The sequence below is a fragment of the Mirounga angustirostris genome, unplaced genomic scaffold, assembly GCF_029215605.1.
Source record: "Mirounga angustirostris isolate CCGP_5_RB_7025 unplaced genomic scaffold, mMirAng1.0.hap1 SCAF_1, whole genome shotgun sequence".
In the NCBI taxonomy this organism is placed as follows: Eukaryota; Metazoa; Chordata; class Mammalia; order Carnivora; family Phocidae; genus Mirounga; species Mirounga angustirostris.
Window position 1 is genome coordinate 119,836,969 of NW_026991709.1, and position 15,148 is coordinate 119,852,116.

Sequence of the window (15,148 nt, forward strand, 5' to 3'; positions counted from 1 at the left end):
CTCGCAGAGAAGACTGGATGCCTCAGCTGGGGGGACGCGTGGGTATCCACTGACTTCCCGCTGAAGATCTCTGCTGCCAGCAGGGGAGCAGGACTTGGCTCTTCAGGGAAGGATAAGGGCCAGGGCTTGCTGATATTGTCAGGGAATAAGAGTCAGGGAGTCTAGGGTGTGCCTGGTGCGGGAGTCAGTGCTTTCCCAGGACCACACTGGCCAGGCAGTCACGGAGGCTGATGGGTTTAATGGACAGTAGTTGTGTGCGTTACCTGATCTTTGTCAGAGATCACTGGACTTCTCAGTTCTGTATATCAGAGTCTCATCTCACCTAAGGTTTGGGTTCCAAAGTCAGCTTCCACAAACATCCACAGTTAAAATGGCCCTTGAGAGTCCTTCGGGAAGTGCCACATTGGAAATGAATATACCTCTCTGAAAACTCTTAACCAGCCAGTTTTCCCTCTAATCTTGGAGCAGATCATTAAGTCTAGTGTTCAGCACCCATCGGTTTGCAATAGAAATTTATGCTATGTGAGAAACAGGTATCCTTAGAACCTGTTGCTGTGTTTAGCTGTGAGAGGCTCGCCCTGGGAGAGGCCTCCAGGAACTGTGGCGTCTGAGAGGGTGGGAGATTCCGATCTGCCAATTCATGATCGCCCTGCAGCTGATGCTTATCAAGGGGGATGGGGGATGGTGCTGACTGCATCATCTACCTGTGTATTTCCTAGGGTTTGGGAATTGGGGCCAGGCCCGACACAGAGCAGGCACTCCATCAACATTTATAACTGTGCTTTCTCCCACCCGGCGCCTCCATGAGGTCCTTCTAGCCATCTACCCAATGCTCAGGTGTGCCTGCCCAGGCAGCCTCATGTCCGGGCCCCACCCCTCTCCTCAGTATTTACTTGTTCTCATCCCATGCCCCTGCAGCCTTGTCTGGTATCCATTTTATTTATCTCGTAAGTTGACTCACATTAATATTTTAATGACTAACAAAGCCTTAAGGGCAATCACCCTCCAAAGGTGTCTGAAAGAAATAAATGTATCTAGACGGTAGCAGGTAGAGATTTGGGGGTGGTTTAGGAGTGGAAGATAGGTGGTATTTTGGAGCAAATTCATTGTCTTAGAACCCCTAGAATAATGCAACATGGCAACTGCTTCTTTGACCCATAGGTAAGTTGGCTCTGATGCCAGGATTTGCCCAGTTCGTAGACAGCCCGGTAACTGGCACACTCAGACAGAGTGTCAGTTCCTGAAATTTCAGGTGGCCAGACAGGTGCAGGCTGAGTGCTCAGGGCTCCTGACTGCCTGCTCAGGCCAAGGAAGCCAATGCAGTCTAGCAGAGCCGGAGCAAAGGTGGGAGCCAGCTTTGCCACCAATACCATTATTATTATTTTCCTAGCAACCAGTTTTGGGGCACTGAGCACCAGACCTGAATTAAGTACTACAGTGCTTTTTCTCCGTTACTCCTCTATGTGGTAAATACTATTGTGATTCCAGTCTGCGGGTAAGAACCTAGGCTCAGTGAGCCCAGGATCACAACCAGCTAGTGAGCGGGCCCATCTGCAGGGCTTTCCAGCTCCAAAGCCTAATGCCTCCCATGGCACCACCTCAGTGAAGCTCGAGGGAAATCTTGTAACCTCCTCCCCTTTTTACAATTGGAAAACAAAGCCCAGAGAAGGGAAATGACTTGACCAAGGTCACACAGCCCCTGAGCTAACGAGAGGCAGGCCCAGCTCTCAGATTCCCAGCTAATGTTCATTCTACCGCACAGTATGGTGTCTTCCAAGCACACAGCACAGTCCCCTGGGATCCCACCTCCCCACACAGGTGGCTGTCTGCAGAGAGGCACGTTGAAGACAGCATGTGCCCTGGTAAGGCCACTGATGCAGACTTCCTTGATTCCGTGGTGAGAGGAGTGGCAGGCCACCCCACCTAACCCACAGATGTTGCCTACCAGAAAGCATCAAGCTGTAAGGAACCAGATGGTGCAGACTTCCCCAACTTAGCAGCTTGTATTTCATTTCTCCGTGCACTTAAACAAACTGAAAGAGATTTACTTTCTCCCAAAGTTCCTCTCTCTCCTCTCCTCAAGGGATCTCATGGAAAGCTGTGGGTAAACAGGGCCCATCACTTGCAAAGATGGCATAGCATCATCTGCACACAGGGTGGATTTAAGAAGCTCCTTGGGAATCTCTGCGAAGGTCTCTGGGACCCTTCAGGCTGCTTAGAGGCCACACTGGTCTGGTGCACAGCAGTTGTAGCTTGAGTGGGGGGAGCTTGGAACCAGAGTTGAGGTGTGATTCAAGGTCCCCGAGCCCTAGTGTGGGAAGCCTCTCTGAGTCAGCAAGTAGATAAAGATGGGGTGTATGAGGCAGATTTCAGGACACACTGTAGTGTGAACGCATCAATGGAGCCTGAGGGCACTGAACTTCTTAATTGCAGGGTTTGCATTCAGCTCTGGATGACGTTGGTCAGGGCAGAGTGTCCTTAGCACTTTGAGGTGAGCCTGTGGCAATAGTGATTGACATGGAGCCTCCGGTCATGCCTCCTCATGGTCTACAACAGGGCAAGAATGAGTGGGAGGGTCTCAGGGGAGAGGAACCATTGTAACCAAAGACACAGGCCTCATTCTGTGGAGTATTCTCACAATAGCAATGTCAACTCCTTGTTATCTCCATAAATATTTATGTAACGTCTAGGTTATGTCAGGCACTGTGGGGAGAAGGCAGCAATGAACCAAACAGAAGTTGGTCCTACCTTTAGGGACCCGGTAGAAAATCTTTACCTTTGGTGGGTGGACCAGGTCAGTGGCAGAGAGTGTCAGGGAAGGACAGGGAGGCCCTCTTGACAAACGCTGTACTAGGGCTGCATGTTGGTGGAAAGCATTCTGTTCTCACATGCTTCTCTGACCCACTGATGTCACTTAGCCATGTGACTTGCTCTGACCAATATAATATGAGTGCAAGTGACATGTTATTTTAGGGCAGAAGCTTTAACCGACTGAGTCACCCAGGCGCCCCCCGCCCCGGGCAGAAGCTTTAAGAGCCAGTTTGCGGTTCTCCACGTGTCTTTTCCATGTGCATGAGATACACAGTGCTCTACATAAAGGCTATTTGTTAGGCATCCGAATTGGCAAAGAAGAAGTCAAACTCTCACTGTTTGCAGATGATATGATACTTTATGTGGAAAACCCAAAAGACTCCATCCCAAAACTGCTAGAACTCATACAGGAATTCAGTAAAGTGGCAGGATATAAAATCAATGCACAGAAATCAGTGGCATTCCTATACACCAACAACAAGACAGAAGAAAGAGAAATTAAGGAGTTGATCCCATTTACAATTGCAACCCAAACTATAAGATACCTAGGAATAAATCTAACCAAAGAGGCAAAGGATCTGTACTCAGAAAACTATAAAATACTCATGAAAGAAATTGAGGAAGACACAAAGAAATGGAAAAGCGTTCCATGCTCATGGATTGGAAGAACAAGTATTGTGAAAATGTCTATGCTACCTAGAGCAATCTACCCACTTAATGCAATCCCTATCAAATACCATCAACTTTTTTCGAAGAAATGGAACAAATAATCCTAAAATTTGTATGAAACCAGAAAGACCCAGAATAGCCAGAGGAATGTTGAAAGAGAAAAGCAAAGCTGGCGGCCTCACAATTCCGGACTTCAAGCTCTATGACAAAGCTGTCATCATCAACACAGTATGGTACTGGCACAAAAACAGACACATAGATCAATGGAACAGAATAGAGAGCCCAGAAATGGACCCTCAACTCTATGTTCAACTAATCTTTGACGAAGCAGGAAAGAATGTCCAATGGAAAAAACACAGTCTCCTCAACAAATGGTGTGGGGAAAATTGGAGAGCCACATGCAGAAGAATGAAACTGGACCATTTCCTTACGCCACACACAAAAATAGACTCCAAATGGTTGAAAGACCTAAATGTGAGACAGGAGTCCATCAAAATCCTAGAAGAGAACACAGGAAGCAACCTCTTCGACCTCAGCTACAGCAACTTCTTCCTAGAAACATCGCCAAAGGCAAGGGAAGCAAGGGTAAAAATGAACTATTGGGACTTCATCAAGATAAAAAGCTTCTGCACAGCAAAGGAAACAGTCAACAAAACCAAAAGACAGCTGACAGAATGGGAGAAAATATTTGCAAATGACATATCAGATAAAGGGCTAGTATCCAAAATCTATAAAGAACTTATCAAACTCAACACCCAAAGAACAAATAATCCAGTCAAGAAATGGACAGAAGACATGAACAGACATTTCTGCAAAGAAGACATCCAAATGGCCAACAGACACATGAAAAAGTGCTCAACATCACTCAACATCAGGGAAATCCAAATCAAAACCTCAATGAGATACCACCTCACACCAGTCAGAATGGCTAAAATTAACAAGTCAGGAAAAGACAGATGTTGGCAGGGATGCAGAGAAAGGGGAACCCTCCTACACTGTTGGTGGGAATGCAAGCTGGTGCAGTCACTCCAGAAAACAGTATGGAGGTTCCTCAAAAAGTTGAAAATAGAGCTACCCTATGACCCAGCAATTGCACTACTGGGTATTTACCCCAAAGATACAAATGTAGGGATCCGAACGGGTACGTGCACCCCGATGTTTATAGCAGAAATGTCCATCATAGCCAAACTATGGAAAGAGCCAAGATGTCCATTGACAGATGAATGGATAAAGAAGATGTGGTATGTATATATATATGTATATATATACACACACACACATATAAAAATACATAATGGAATATTATGCTGCCATCAAAAAACAAAAAATGAAATCTTGCCATTTGCAATGATGTGGATGGAACTAGAGGGTATTATGCTAAGCAAAATAAGTCAATCAGAGAAAGACAAGTATCATATGATCTCACTGATATGAAGAATTTAAGAGAAAAGATAGAGGAGCATAGGGGAAGGGAGGAAAAAATGAAACAAGATGAAACCAGAGAGGGAGACAAACCATAAGAGACTCTTAATCTCAGGAAATGAATTGAGGGTTGCTGGAGTGGTGGGGGATGGGAGGGATGGGGTGGCTGGGTGATGGACATTGAGGAAGGTATGTGTTATGGTGAGCGCTGTGTATTGTGTAAGGCTGATGAATCACAGACCTGTAGCCCTGAAACAAATAATACATTATATGTTAAAAAAAAAAAAAGAAGATAGTAGGAAGGGAAAAATGAAGGGGGGGAAATAGGAGGGGAGGACGAACCATGAGAGACTATGGACTCTGAGAAACAAACTGAGGGTTCTAGAGGGGAGGGGGTGGGGGGATGGGTTAGCCCAGTGATGGGTATTAAGGAGGGTACGTATTGCATGGAGAACTGGGTATTATACGCAAACAATGAATCATGGAACACTACATCAAAAACTAATGATGTAATGTATGGTGACTAACATAATAAAATAAAATTTAAAAAAAAATAAAGGCTCTTTGTTGGCCTAGATTCCAGTGGGAAACCACATGGAAGAGAGCCATAGCCAATCCAAGAAGGACATGCAGTAGGAATGATCAATAAACCTTTGTTACTTTGAGCCAGTGAGATGTTAGGGTCATTTGTGACTGCAGCGTCACCTGCTATCCTGATAATCCACGTAAGTGACTGATATCAGAGGCTATGATTCCCATTTCTTCTTTGGCATGCCTTCATCATGGACAGGGAGGACCTTCTAACATCCTTTCAGGAGCTCACACACTGTTGACCTACCTTTGGAATCCTAGACAAGGGTTCCTGCAAGGTCTTGCAATGGGGAACTTGGGTCTCCATGTAGAGCAGCTGGGCTCTGGTGTAGGGGTGGTCAGCCAGGCTCCTGGAGCAGGGCCATGGGTACCCAGTTGCTGACCAGCATGGGCAAGGCTTCTACCCAACATGGGAAGTCACGCCATAAGGCAGCTACTCAGAGGACACCAGGGAATCAGCATATCCACTGAGAAGCTCCCTACCTACCGTCCTCCATGAGTCAGTGTGTGCGGCCCCATGCTTATGTATGATTAAGGATTTAATCTGAGTCCTGATAGATATGTGCCAATTTTCCTTAAAGCAATAGGCCCCTTTCTGCTCTCCAAGAGTCTAGGGGACCAACACTCAAGCCTGGAAGCTCCAGCCTTGCAGAGGCATCTTGGAGAAGCTGCTGATAGCTTCCAGGACTTGAGCGATTCTAGGGGTACAAACACCTCTGACTGTGATTCGGAATGAGGATGAGCTCTGTCAAGCTTCATGGTTAGTAGAAAACCAAGTTCTTAACTTTTTTTAAAAACATGTCTTCCACAGAAAATACATGAATGAATGAATGAAGAATGAACAAATCATCTATGAAAATCTCCAGGGCTCACAAGTGCATATATCCTGAGCACAACTTAATGTCTGGTGATCTGGAATGCTCTGACAGATCAACCACTTGGTATAATAGTATGCTCTCGTTCTGTGGCCTTTTCTTCAACAGGACCTGCCCTTGTAGTTCCTGACTCCACACACAAAAGAGCTGCCCCGGGCGGCATATATGGAGCAGCGAGCCAGCTGCCAGGAGCCCTGTGATCCCGAGGAGGGACAGCCCCTGGCCTCCACGCTCAGAAAGGCATGTGCGTCACGGACTGCTTTTCTATTTACTGTAATATGTAGTGACTTAGGGGCATCGAAGTATGCCCTTCCTGGGGCTCTCAGTAATGTCAAATTTAATTTGGCCAAGAGGTCTTCCTCAGGGCTTCATGGGGCATTTCATACTCAAGGCAATTCTGTGACACTTCACTTCTGGAAAGGCTGGGACTGAGAGGACAGAGCCCTTCATCTTGAATCTCTGAATTCAGAGGAAGTGATAAGCAGTTTGCCGAACTTCTCCAAGAAACCTGGCTTTAGGTAGAGTGAGGCTAGTGGCAGACCATCTGAGGCTATGTTCTACGAGCTCAGGGGGCATGGGTTCAGGGTCCTGCATTATTTTTGTTTCAAGGCAGAATGCAGGCATCTCAGTGTGGGCCCAGAGAGGCTGTTTCCAAAAGCTGCTGCACCTGTCAGGTCCTTCCTGACAATGGGCTTTGAACTAGCTCTTGTCTGCTCCTAATGGAGCCGGCGTTGCAAGAAGAGGAAGCAGGTGGGCAGTGACGAGACACGCAAAATGCCCCTCCACAGAGACACCCCTGCCTGGGTCACCGCATAGCTACGGTATCACAGAAGAGATACCAGAACTCAATGGCATCCAGGAAGCACCCCCAGGATAGCCTCCCTGGTGTACAAAGGCCAGGAGAATACTGCTGAAGGGAAAGGTTTGGAACAGCAAAGCAGGGAGAGATTCTGGTGGGAAGAAACCATGAGCAAAGATTTAGGGATGAGAACCAGCCAGGCACAGGGACAAAGGAGGTGTCCTGGCCAAGAAGAGGCAGAACATCAGGAGGAAACTGGCTACAACAATGGATTGGCAGGGTGGAGGCAGGTCCTCGGAAGTGTCCCGAGTCAGGCAGGCGTTGGACACCCACACCTGGATGTTCCCCAGACACCAGTCCTCGTAGTCCCTAAATCTGCACGTGCCTGGATTCCTACTTCTGGTCAGTGGCATTCTTGTCCAGTTAGATGCTTACACTAGAGTCATCTTAGATTCCTTCCTTCTCACTCCTGACAGCTAATCCATCATTGATTAGCTTGCTGATTTTGCCTCCTAAAGCTGTCTTAAATGCATTTCTACTGCCACTCCCCTGGTTCAGAACTCATTATGTCTTGCTTAGACCATGGCAATAACATCCTAATTGGTCTCCCTGTTTCCATCCAAAGTCAATAAAGATTTGGAAGATGAAAAATGCCCGGTTGCCGATGCTGAAAGTGTTATGGCCATTCCCTAGTTGGGAAAGCCTGCGAGCAACTTGTCTACCATCCGCTGAAAAAACATGGAAGCTTGTCCTGAACCTAAGCCGCCCCACAGGATCAGGAATTATAACCCAGACTCTGTTCTGGAAGCCATCCAGCCTGCATCTCCCTTGCAGAGGGAGCACGGACCTGATGGGCCGCCTCCTTCTGAAGCCCACTCCAGCACCGGATGCGCATCTGGGTTCCATTCATTTGCTTCCACCCTTTTTTCCTGAGCTCTCTCCCTCCATGGAATTCAAGATTCAGACTCCTGACAAGGAGGCAGGAGGGGCCCTGCCTGTCAGCTTACTCGGATAGGGTCCCCACAGTGCGGTGGGCACTCCTACCAGGAATGTCACCAGAAAGACACAGAGACCCCCCTCCCTGTAAAGGGTGTCTCCTGGAACCAAGAGGTAAGCTCACCTCTTGGGGGAAAGCTGCTTTCCTCACTGAATTACCTGCCTTCCTGCAAGGTGACGCCTGCAGCCCAGAAGGAATGAGCGGTGTTAACAACCAGATGCAATTTTGCTCTAAAGTTTCTTCCCTCAGAAGAAATCCTTCTCCCTCTCCCTATCTCCTCATCTCTCCCCAGCAACATTCAAAATCAAATCACAAGTGTGTGCCCTTGGGCCCATCTGATCTTTAACAACCTGATTCCATCATCTCCTTCTCACCCGGAGGAGTTTAGGAAATGACTGTAACCCACGGTGGTGCGGGGTCGAGTTGACTTATAATCCAGGTACACGGGGAGCGAAATGGCATGTTCATTCACAGTAAGATGTCGTCGGAGATGGCTTCTTGCACACGAATGAAGGAGAGTGCTGGAGGCCCCTGGCATCCATTTTTGCGGGGGCTGTCTGGAGTCCTGAAGTTGTGGTGTTCTCCCCAACCTACTGCATATCTTTGGAGAAGCCTGTGTCCCCACAGGCCTTTCTGACAGCCTGGTGACATGACAAATGGGACACGCGCACATTTACTTCTAAAATTTTCACCTGATTCTTTGGGCAAGAGCAGTGTGGGTGAAGGGGTGTGTGTGTGTGTGTGTGTGTGTGTGCATATGCATGTGCACAGCAATGGTGAGGGCGGAAAACTGCCCCAGCCATAGTCGTGGAGGGCCCACCAGGAGTGGATGGTGCTCAGGAACTGCACTGTGTTCAAGAGGCTCCTTTTCCTTTTGTGGAGATGGAGTTACCCCCAAATACAGGTCTAGTCAAAGAGTAAGCTCTTTTCGAAGCTCCCCACAGCATAGCTGGGGACCTAGATGTGAGCTCCTGAATACTCTTGGAGAGAATGAGAAAGCAATGAAACGTATGTGGTCCACCTCACCCCAAGGCCCATCGACACCTCAACGGTCTGGCTTGCCATGCACAGGGGACCATTCCCAGTATGTGGAGCACTCTGCAGGCTGACTCGAGAGACTGACATTCTAGCTGCCCCGGCCTGGCCTGCCTTCACAGCTGCTGAGCTCAACTGCCTGCATTCAGGTAGAAGTGCCTTCAACTCTGCCACCTTCTAATAGGGTCTAGAACCAGCCATTTTTTCCTCTCTGGGCCTCAAATTTTCCATCTTTAAAATGGGATGAGTAATAGCCTCCTGACAATGAAGATGAGAGAGTTAAACAAAGTGATGCATGTGAAGAGTATGGCAGGTGCACCCAGTTGGTGCTTCGTGAAGCTGTTTCCTTGTGTAGCACCTCTCTGGGCCTTGTTTCCTAGCTCTGACTCTTTAACCATAATAAGTAAACTCAATATTCACCCAGGAGTTACAGATGCCGATGAGGTTGGGAGGGACTCATTCTTTCCTAATATAAGATACGCTTTGTATGAATCATTTAAAAGCAATTAATTAAAAAACAATCCCAACAGGGAGAAACCTACCGCATAATTTCTGAAGGGATCTCTCAGAGTAGGTCTCCCGGTCGCAGCCCTTCCCGATGTAATTGGTTTGCAGCTCCGTGGTGATTTGGATGGAGGACACGGCCCCGTCGCACGTCTCCAGGTGGATGCTGGGGAAAAGCGGCACACTCCCTGAGCCAGGCTGATACTCAATCCTCTTGGTCCAGTCTGCATCAACAAGGAAAAGATGAAAGTCAATCAGGGATTGGCCAGTTCTGCCATAACACTTGTTCTGAAAATGTGCATCTGTTCCAACATAATTGATATATTGGGGAACGTTTTGAGGATAAGGGGAATTTCACAATTTGCTTATGCAAGATTTCCTTCCTGAGAAACACTAGGGGAAGAGAGAAAACAGCATCCAACGGAGCTGATCCAGGTAGGAAGATACAAAACACGCATGTGTACACACCTCAAAATCTAGCCGCCACGCAGTCCGCTGTATGTTATGAGCCACATCCACCTGCCCCCGCAGTGACAGAGTGCCTTCCATTCAGAAAACACCCCTGCCAGCCTGCCAGCCCCCCATCACAGTACTGCCCCAGCTGCAGCCCTCCCCCGTCCTCTGCTATGGGCAAACACCCGGTCTCTTCAAGGTGAGGTGCCAGATTCACTGTAGGACTTCTCTATTTCTTAACCATTTAACCTGTGTAAAACCGTGCTAATTATTTTCCTTTCTCTCTTTCTTATGTATCACTGATGACACTTTTGAGTGTTATGCCGCTCGCCCCATTTCCCCCATTTTGCCCAGTGGAGTGATTTTTAGGAACGCGTACATTCTGTCGCAAAACAAGAGAACATGGCAGTTCAGGGTTACTTGGGGTCATGAGGTGGGGCGCGGGATTGTTTCTCAAGCATTCAGGACTGTGACCCATTTAAGTAGGGCCGATGGGTTCATCACTTCTTTTTTTTAGTGGAAAAATAATTTGGAGATGATAAAGCGTTGAAGAGGAACAAAACCACAATCAAAATGGCACCACACAAAATAGAGCAGTCAATGAAAATAAACGCCAAGAGGGCGTGTACACATGGATTGACTGGAATAACCACAGCAGCAGTTGAAAAGCAGGGGAGAGTCATGGCAACGCTCATCGTGACCGGTCACAGAGCTTGCTGACAGCAGCGAGCGCCCCATGCTCTGTGAGGACGCACATCTGAGAGGTCTGTGCAGCCCTCAGTCAGACTGCTGGGTAGAATCAAGGAATGTGACGTATGGATACTAGCAGTTGATGAATCCCAAATGTTTGTCACATAGAACCTTGCTAGGAGGTTATCCTTTTGCTGAAGCAGAAATAAAAATCTATGAAATTGCTTGCTCTCGCCTATGAGAAACGGAGAAAGTCTGGCTTTTGTGGGTCCGTGTTCTTTGCAAGCGCCCAGTGGGCCACTGGCTGCCATCTTGAGCAATTCCAGTGCAGGGGCCAGATGCCTTTGTCCACTGAGCAGCCATGTGCTCAGGGTTTCCATGTGCAAGGCTCTGTTCGGAGCATCGAGGATACAGCAGTGAAGGAGGCGGGAAAGGTTCCTGCCTTGCAGAGCTGGCACGGGGGTGGGGGTGGCTTGGGGGGCAGCCTGTGCTGTCCTATCTGAGAGGGTGAGCCTCGAAAAGGAAAAGTGGTGACAGAGAGGGGCTGTTTAGATGGAGCGAGTTCCTGTCTGAGCTGAGGTCTGCATGTCAAGTATAAATGTGAGTGGGAAGCCTCAGTGAAGCGGGTTTGAAGCAGATGCCCAGCAATCTTGGCTTGACTCTGTCTGGTCAGGAAGTTCTTGGGCAGGTTAATGAAGGTCTCCAAGCCTCAGGCACCTCATCAATAAAAGAGGGACCTTACAATGTTGGGGTGAGAACTGAGGGCCTCCGTGTGTGCATGGCATGCGGTAGGACTTCAATCAGTGTTGTTCTAAGAGAGGAAGGAGATGTTCAGTCCTAGGAGACAGTGTTCCCTGCATAGCAACCCTGCCATGTTCCAGATAACCATGGAATCTGGGTTTAGGTCTGAACCCCCACGTCAGCCAGCCACCCCTTTGGGGTTTTCTCAGGGCAGGCCATGAGCAGAGACTGCACCCAGTGAGGTTGGTCACCAGGAACTTACCACTGGATGATATTTGGATGGGAGGGACTTCGTGTGAAAGAGAATGGACCTAATTGCATGCTTTTCCTCACAGCCCCGAGGAGCTGTGTCTGGACTAGCCCATCACCTTCTGGAGGATGAGATCATGGAGCTGCTCTAAATCATGTTCCAGAGGCCCCAAGTTCAATTAAAATGAACCGCTGGAGAACAGGAGGGCTTTTTGTCAGGTGCATCTGAAGGTCACAGAGCTGTAAGAAGCAGTCCACACACAGCCAGCCTTGTGTCTTAGGTCCACTGTTTCATGCCTCTGTGCATTTGATCATGATGTTTCCTCTATACAGAGCTCCCTTCTTATCCCCTTCTGTCTTGTTAACTGCACGCAACCTTTCCGAATTTCTCGTCTTGGTAGATATGCTCGTCTGTGCTCCATGGCATCCTCAGCATTAGACACAGCACTAGACTCTAAGCTTCATGGTTACTCTGAATCCCCATCACACCCTGTGCCCAGTGGCTGGCATGGAGTTAGATGCTCACTCGATACTGGTAGAAAGTGTGAATGATCCTGTGGGATTAATTTGTATGCTTGCCTCCCCTAGCAACTGGGAGCTCCTCAAAGGCAGGGATTGTGATGCTTATTTTTGATCCCTCTGCGCTGAGGTCAGAGCGCAGGGAATATTTGCCTGGTGGATCTGGGGAGCCTCAGACCCCTGACCTGACTGCTGCCATGGCAGGCTTCCCTGAGCCCCAGACAGCACTTGTGGCCTATCTGCACTTCTCAGGTACTGCCCCTGCCTAATCCTACCCTCAGTCCTGCAGAACCACCCATCCTGACAGCAGCCCATAACATGTGGGTTCTTTTTGTTTTCAGCAAGGCAGGCAGTCCAGAATTGAGGATGGAGGAATCTACTTCTCGATAATAAGAAATGGCATCCAGGAGGAGGCCTCTTCCCCTTCCCCTTCTCACCCTTCTCACCCTGCTCTTAAAGATGCAGAGAGGAACACGGAGAAAGTGGTTTTGTGTAGGGGGCCATGGGGTGAGCCCCGTGGCACCAGTCCTTGACGTTCTGCTATTTCTGCTGGTGTAAGGTCCTCGCATATCACCTCCTTCTGGAAGCCTCTTCACTGGAGAAGCCCAAGACATCAGTGGGATTGATTCCCTTTATTCTGTGGGGCTGTGGGTACCTAGATATTTTGCTGGTTATCTTTGATAACATTCCACCTGAAATCCTTTTTGGAAGGAGTGCAAATAAAGAAGAAAATAAATAATGAAGGGAAGGCCAGTGGAGGCACAGGCCTGGTAGAGTTTTCACTCCTCTCACCACCCTCTGGCTGGGGGGCAAAGGGCCTCTTCGGGAAGAAATCAGGTACAAAAGAGCCTAGGGAACATCACATCTGCAGTTGCTTTGGTGACCTCACCAGGCTTGCTTTTGAGGGTTCACAAGGAGCAGGCAAAATTGTACCCATATAGTAAAAGAAATCGATGAAGCTTTCTGAGTATAGTGTCCTTGACAGAGTAGGGAGTTCACACAAACAGCTTTCATTTCCCCAGAAGGAGTCTGAGATGGGGATCAAGAGAGCCAAAGGCAAGTCATCACATTCAGCTTTTGTCACGTGAAATGTCTATTCATCCTCATTTCCTGGAGGAAGGATAGCAAGATGGGTAAAAGTTTGACCTCTAAATTCAGTGTGCCTGAATTCAAATCCCACCCCTACTACTTCCTGCATAACTTTGGGCAAATCATTTACCCTCTCTGAGCCTCAGTTTCCTCTTATGTAAACAATAAGTGTTGTCTACCCCCCAGGATTTGGGGGAGGGGATTAAATGCAGACTCATTTTAGCACCAAACACAAGGGTTATGTTCAATAGATGCATTACAGTTAACTTATCATTTATTCAATAGCACTTATTGCAGGAAACAAAGGATATACAACTATGAAGCACCTACAAGGTGCTAAGCATTTATACATCTATTCTTTTGTTTGATCCTCCCAGCAGCCCAGTGATTATTATCTTAATCGTGCAGATGACAAAGCCACGGTTGACAGTTGGTGTGACTTGCCCAAGGCCAGGCAGCTCTTTTACCATAGCTCTGCCATGATTCTGAGGATTTGCCAGGATGGAGAACAAGTGTAATTTTTACAGATTCATTTCTGAATGTTCAACTTATACTGATATATATATATAAATACATAAATATAGAAAAGTCATAATCTCTGATGTTGGCAAAGGATCAAGGAGTGTTGTCAGTTTCATCACTGCTTGACCTTAAGGGCAGCTGGTGGGGGCACAGGGGTTGCTTTAACCCTGGAGACTGCACAGGACTGCACTTGAATCTCAGCTCCTCTAAATGTGGGTCATGTGACCTCTGCAAAGCTGAGTGAGTCATCTCTGAGCCTCCACTGCCTCACCTGTAGATCTGAGTTAGCGATACCTCCTCATGGGCTTGTCATGAGCATTTAAGGTTAAGAGCCCAACACGGCAAACTTCCTGTTGAAGCCTCACAATAGGAATGTCCCGCTCCCTGGTTCACAAGCTTCCCAGACTTCTCCGAGCTGTCCTGCTTGGAAACAAAATCTTTGCAGTGTATGAAGTGTGGTTCACTTATTTTCTTAAGTGAAGAGAAAGGAAGCAGCTACCTTTTGTTTTGATAAACGATTACCTCGTAAGTATTCCTGGAAAAGTGAACAGTGAATGCCTTTAGGAATTAAACTCCTTCTCCATGGGTTAAGGATTTAGAAATGTGATGATTTTATTATAACTCCCGCTAAATTTGTTTTTTTACCAGTAGAATATTAGCTACTTGGAACTCTCCTATTAGATGCCTGGAGGTGGAAAAAAGCGAATCTGAGACTTCTGGAAAGCACAGGCTTTGGGGATTCTTGTAATCCAAGACATTCAGAATTGTTCCACTTCTGTACGCAGAAGTGACACCGAAGCATGAAAAGGAAAGACACAGGTGTGTCAAAACACCCTTCATTCCTTCACTGTGCGTGGTCACGGGCCTCCAGCTCTTCCTGGTCTTGGCTGAAGAGGCATCAGGTGTTCTAGGAAATGTCTGGATTCATACAAGGTGAGTGGCTGGATGTGAGGATGCTGGAGAGTGGGAGGGGAGGAAGGGGCTCCCCCTGCACAGGATCGTGCAGGCAGCTGACATTCTAGCCAGTCTCTGCGGGCGTCAACCATCTGGCATCTTTTAAGACTTTCTCCAAGAGGTGGATGACTTTGATTTGGGCACCAAGGGATTTCCTTTCCTACTGGGAGAAGGTAGGGAGGTCCTTTTGGTCAGCAGTGAGCACCTTTATCTCCACGGCCATCCCAG

At 47.8% G+C, this 15,148-nt stretch overlaps 1 protein-coding gene across 1 annotated transcript in view; it reads right to left on the minus strand.

Annotated features, from left to right (window-relative positions):
* CLSTN2 (calsyntenin 2) overlaps positions 1–15,148 on the minus strand; it is a 608,040-nt gene that overhangs the window by 107,287 nt on the left and 485,605 nt on the right. The window contains exon 6 of the mRNA XM_045903664.3: positions 9,742–9,927. Coding sequence (XP_045759620.1) covers positions 9,742–9,927 — 186 coding nt within the window. The remainder of the gene's footprint in view (positions 1–9,741; positions 9,928–15,148) is intronic.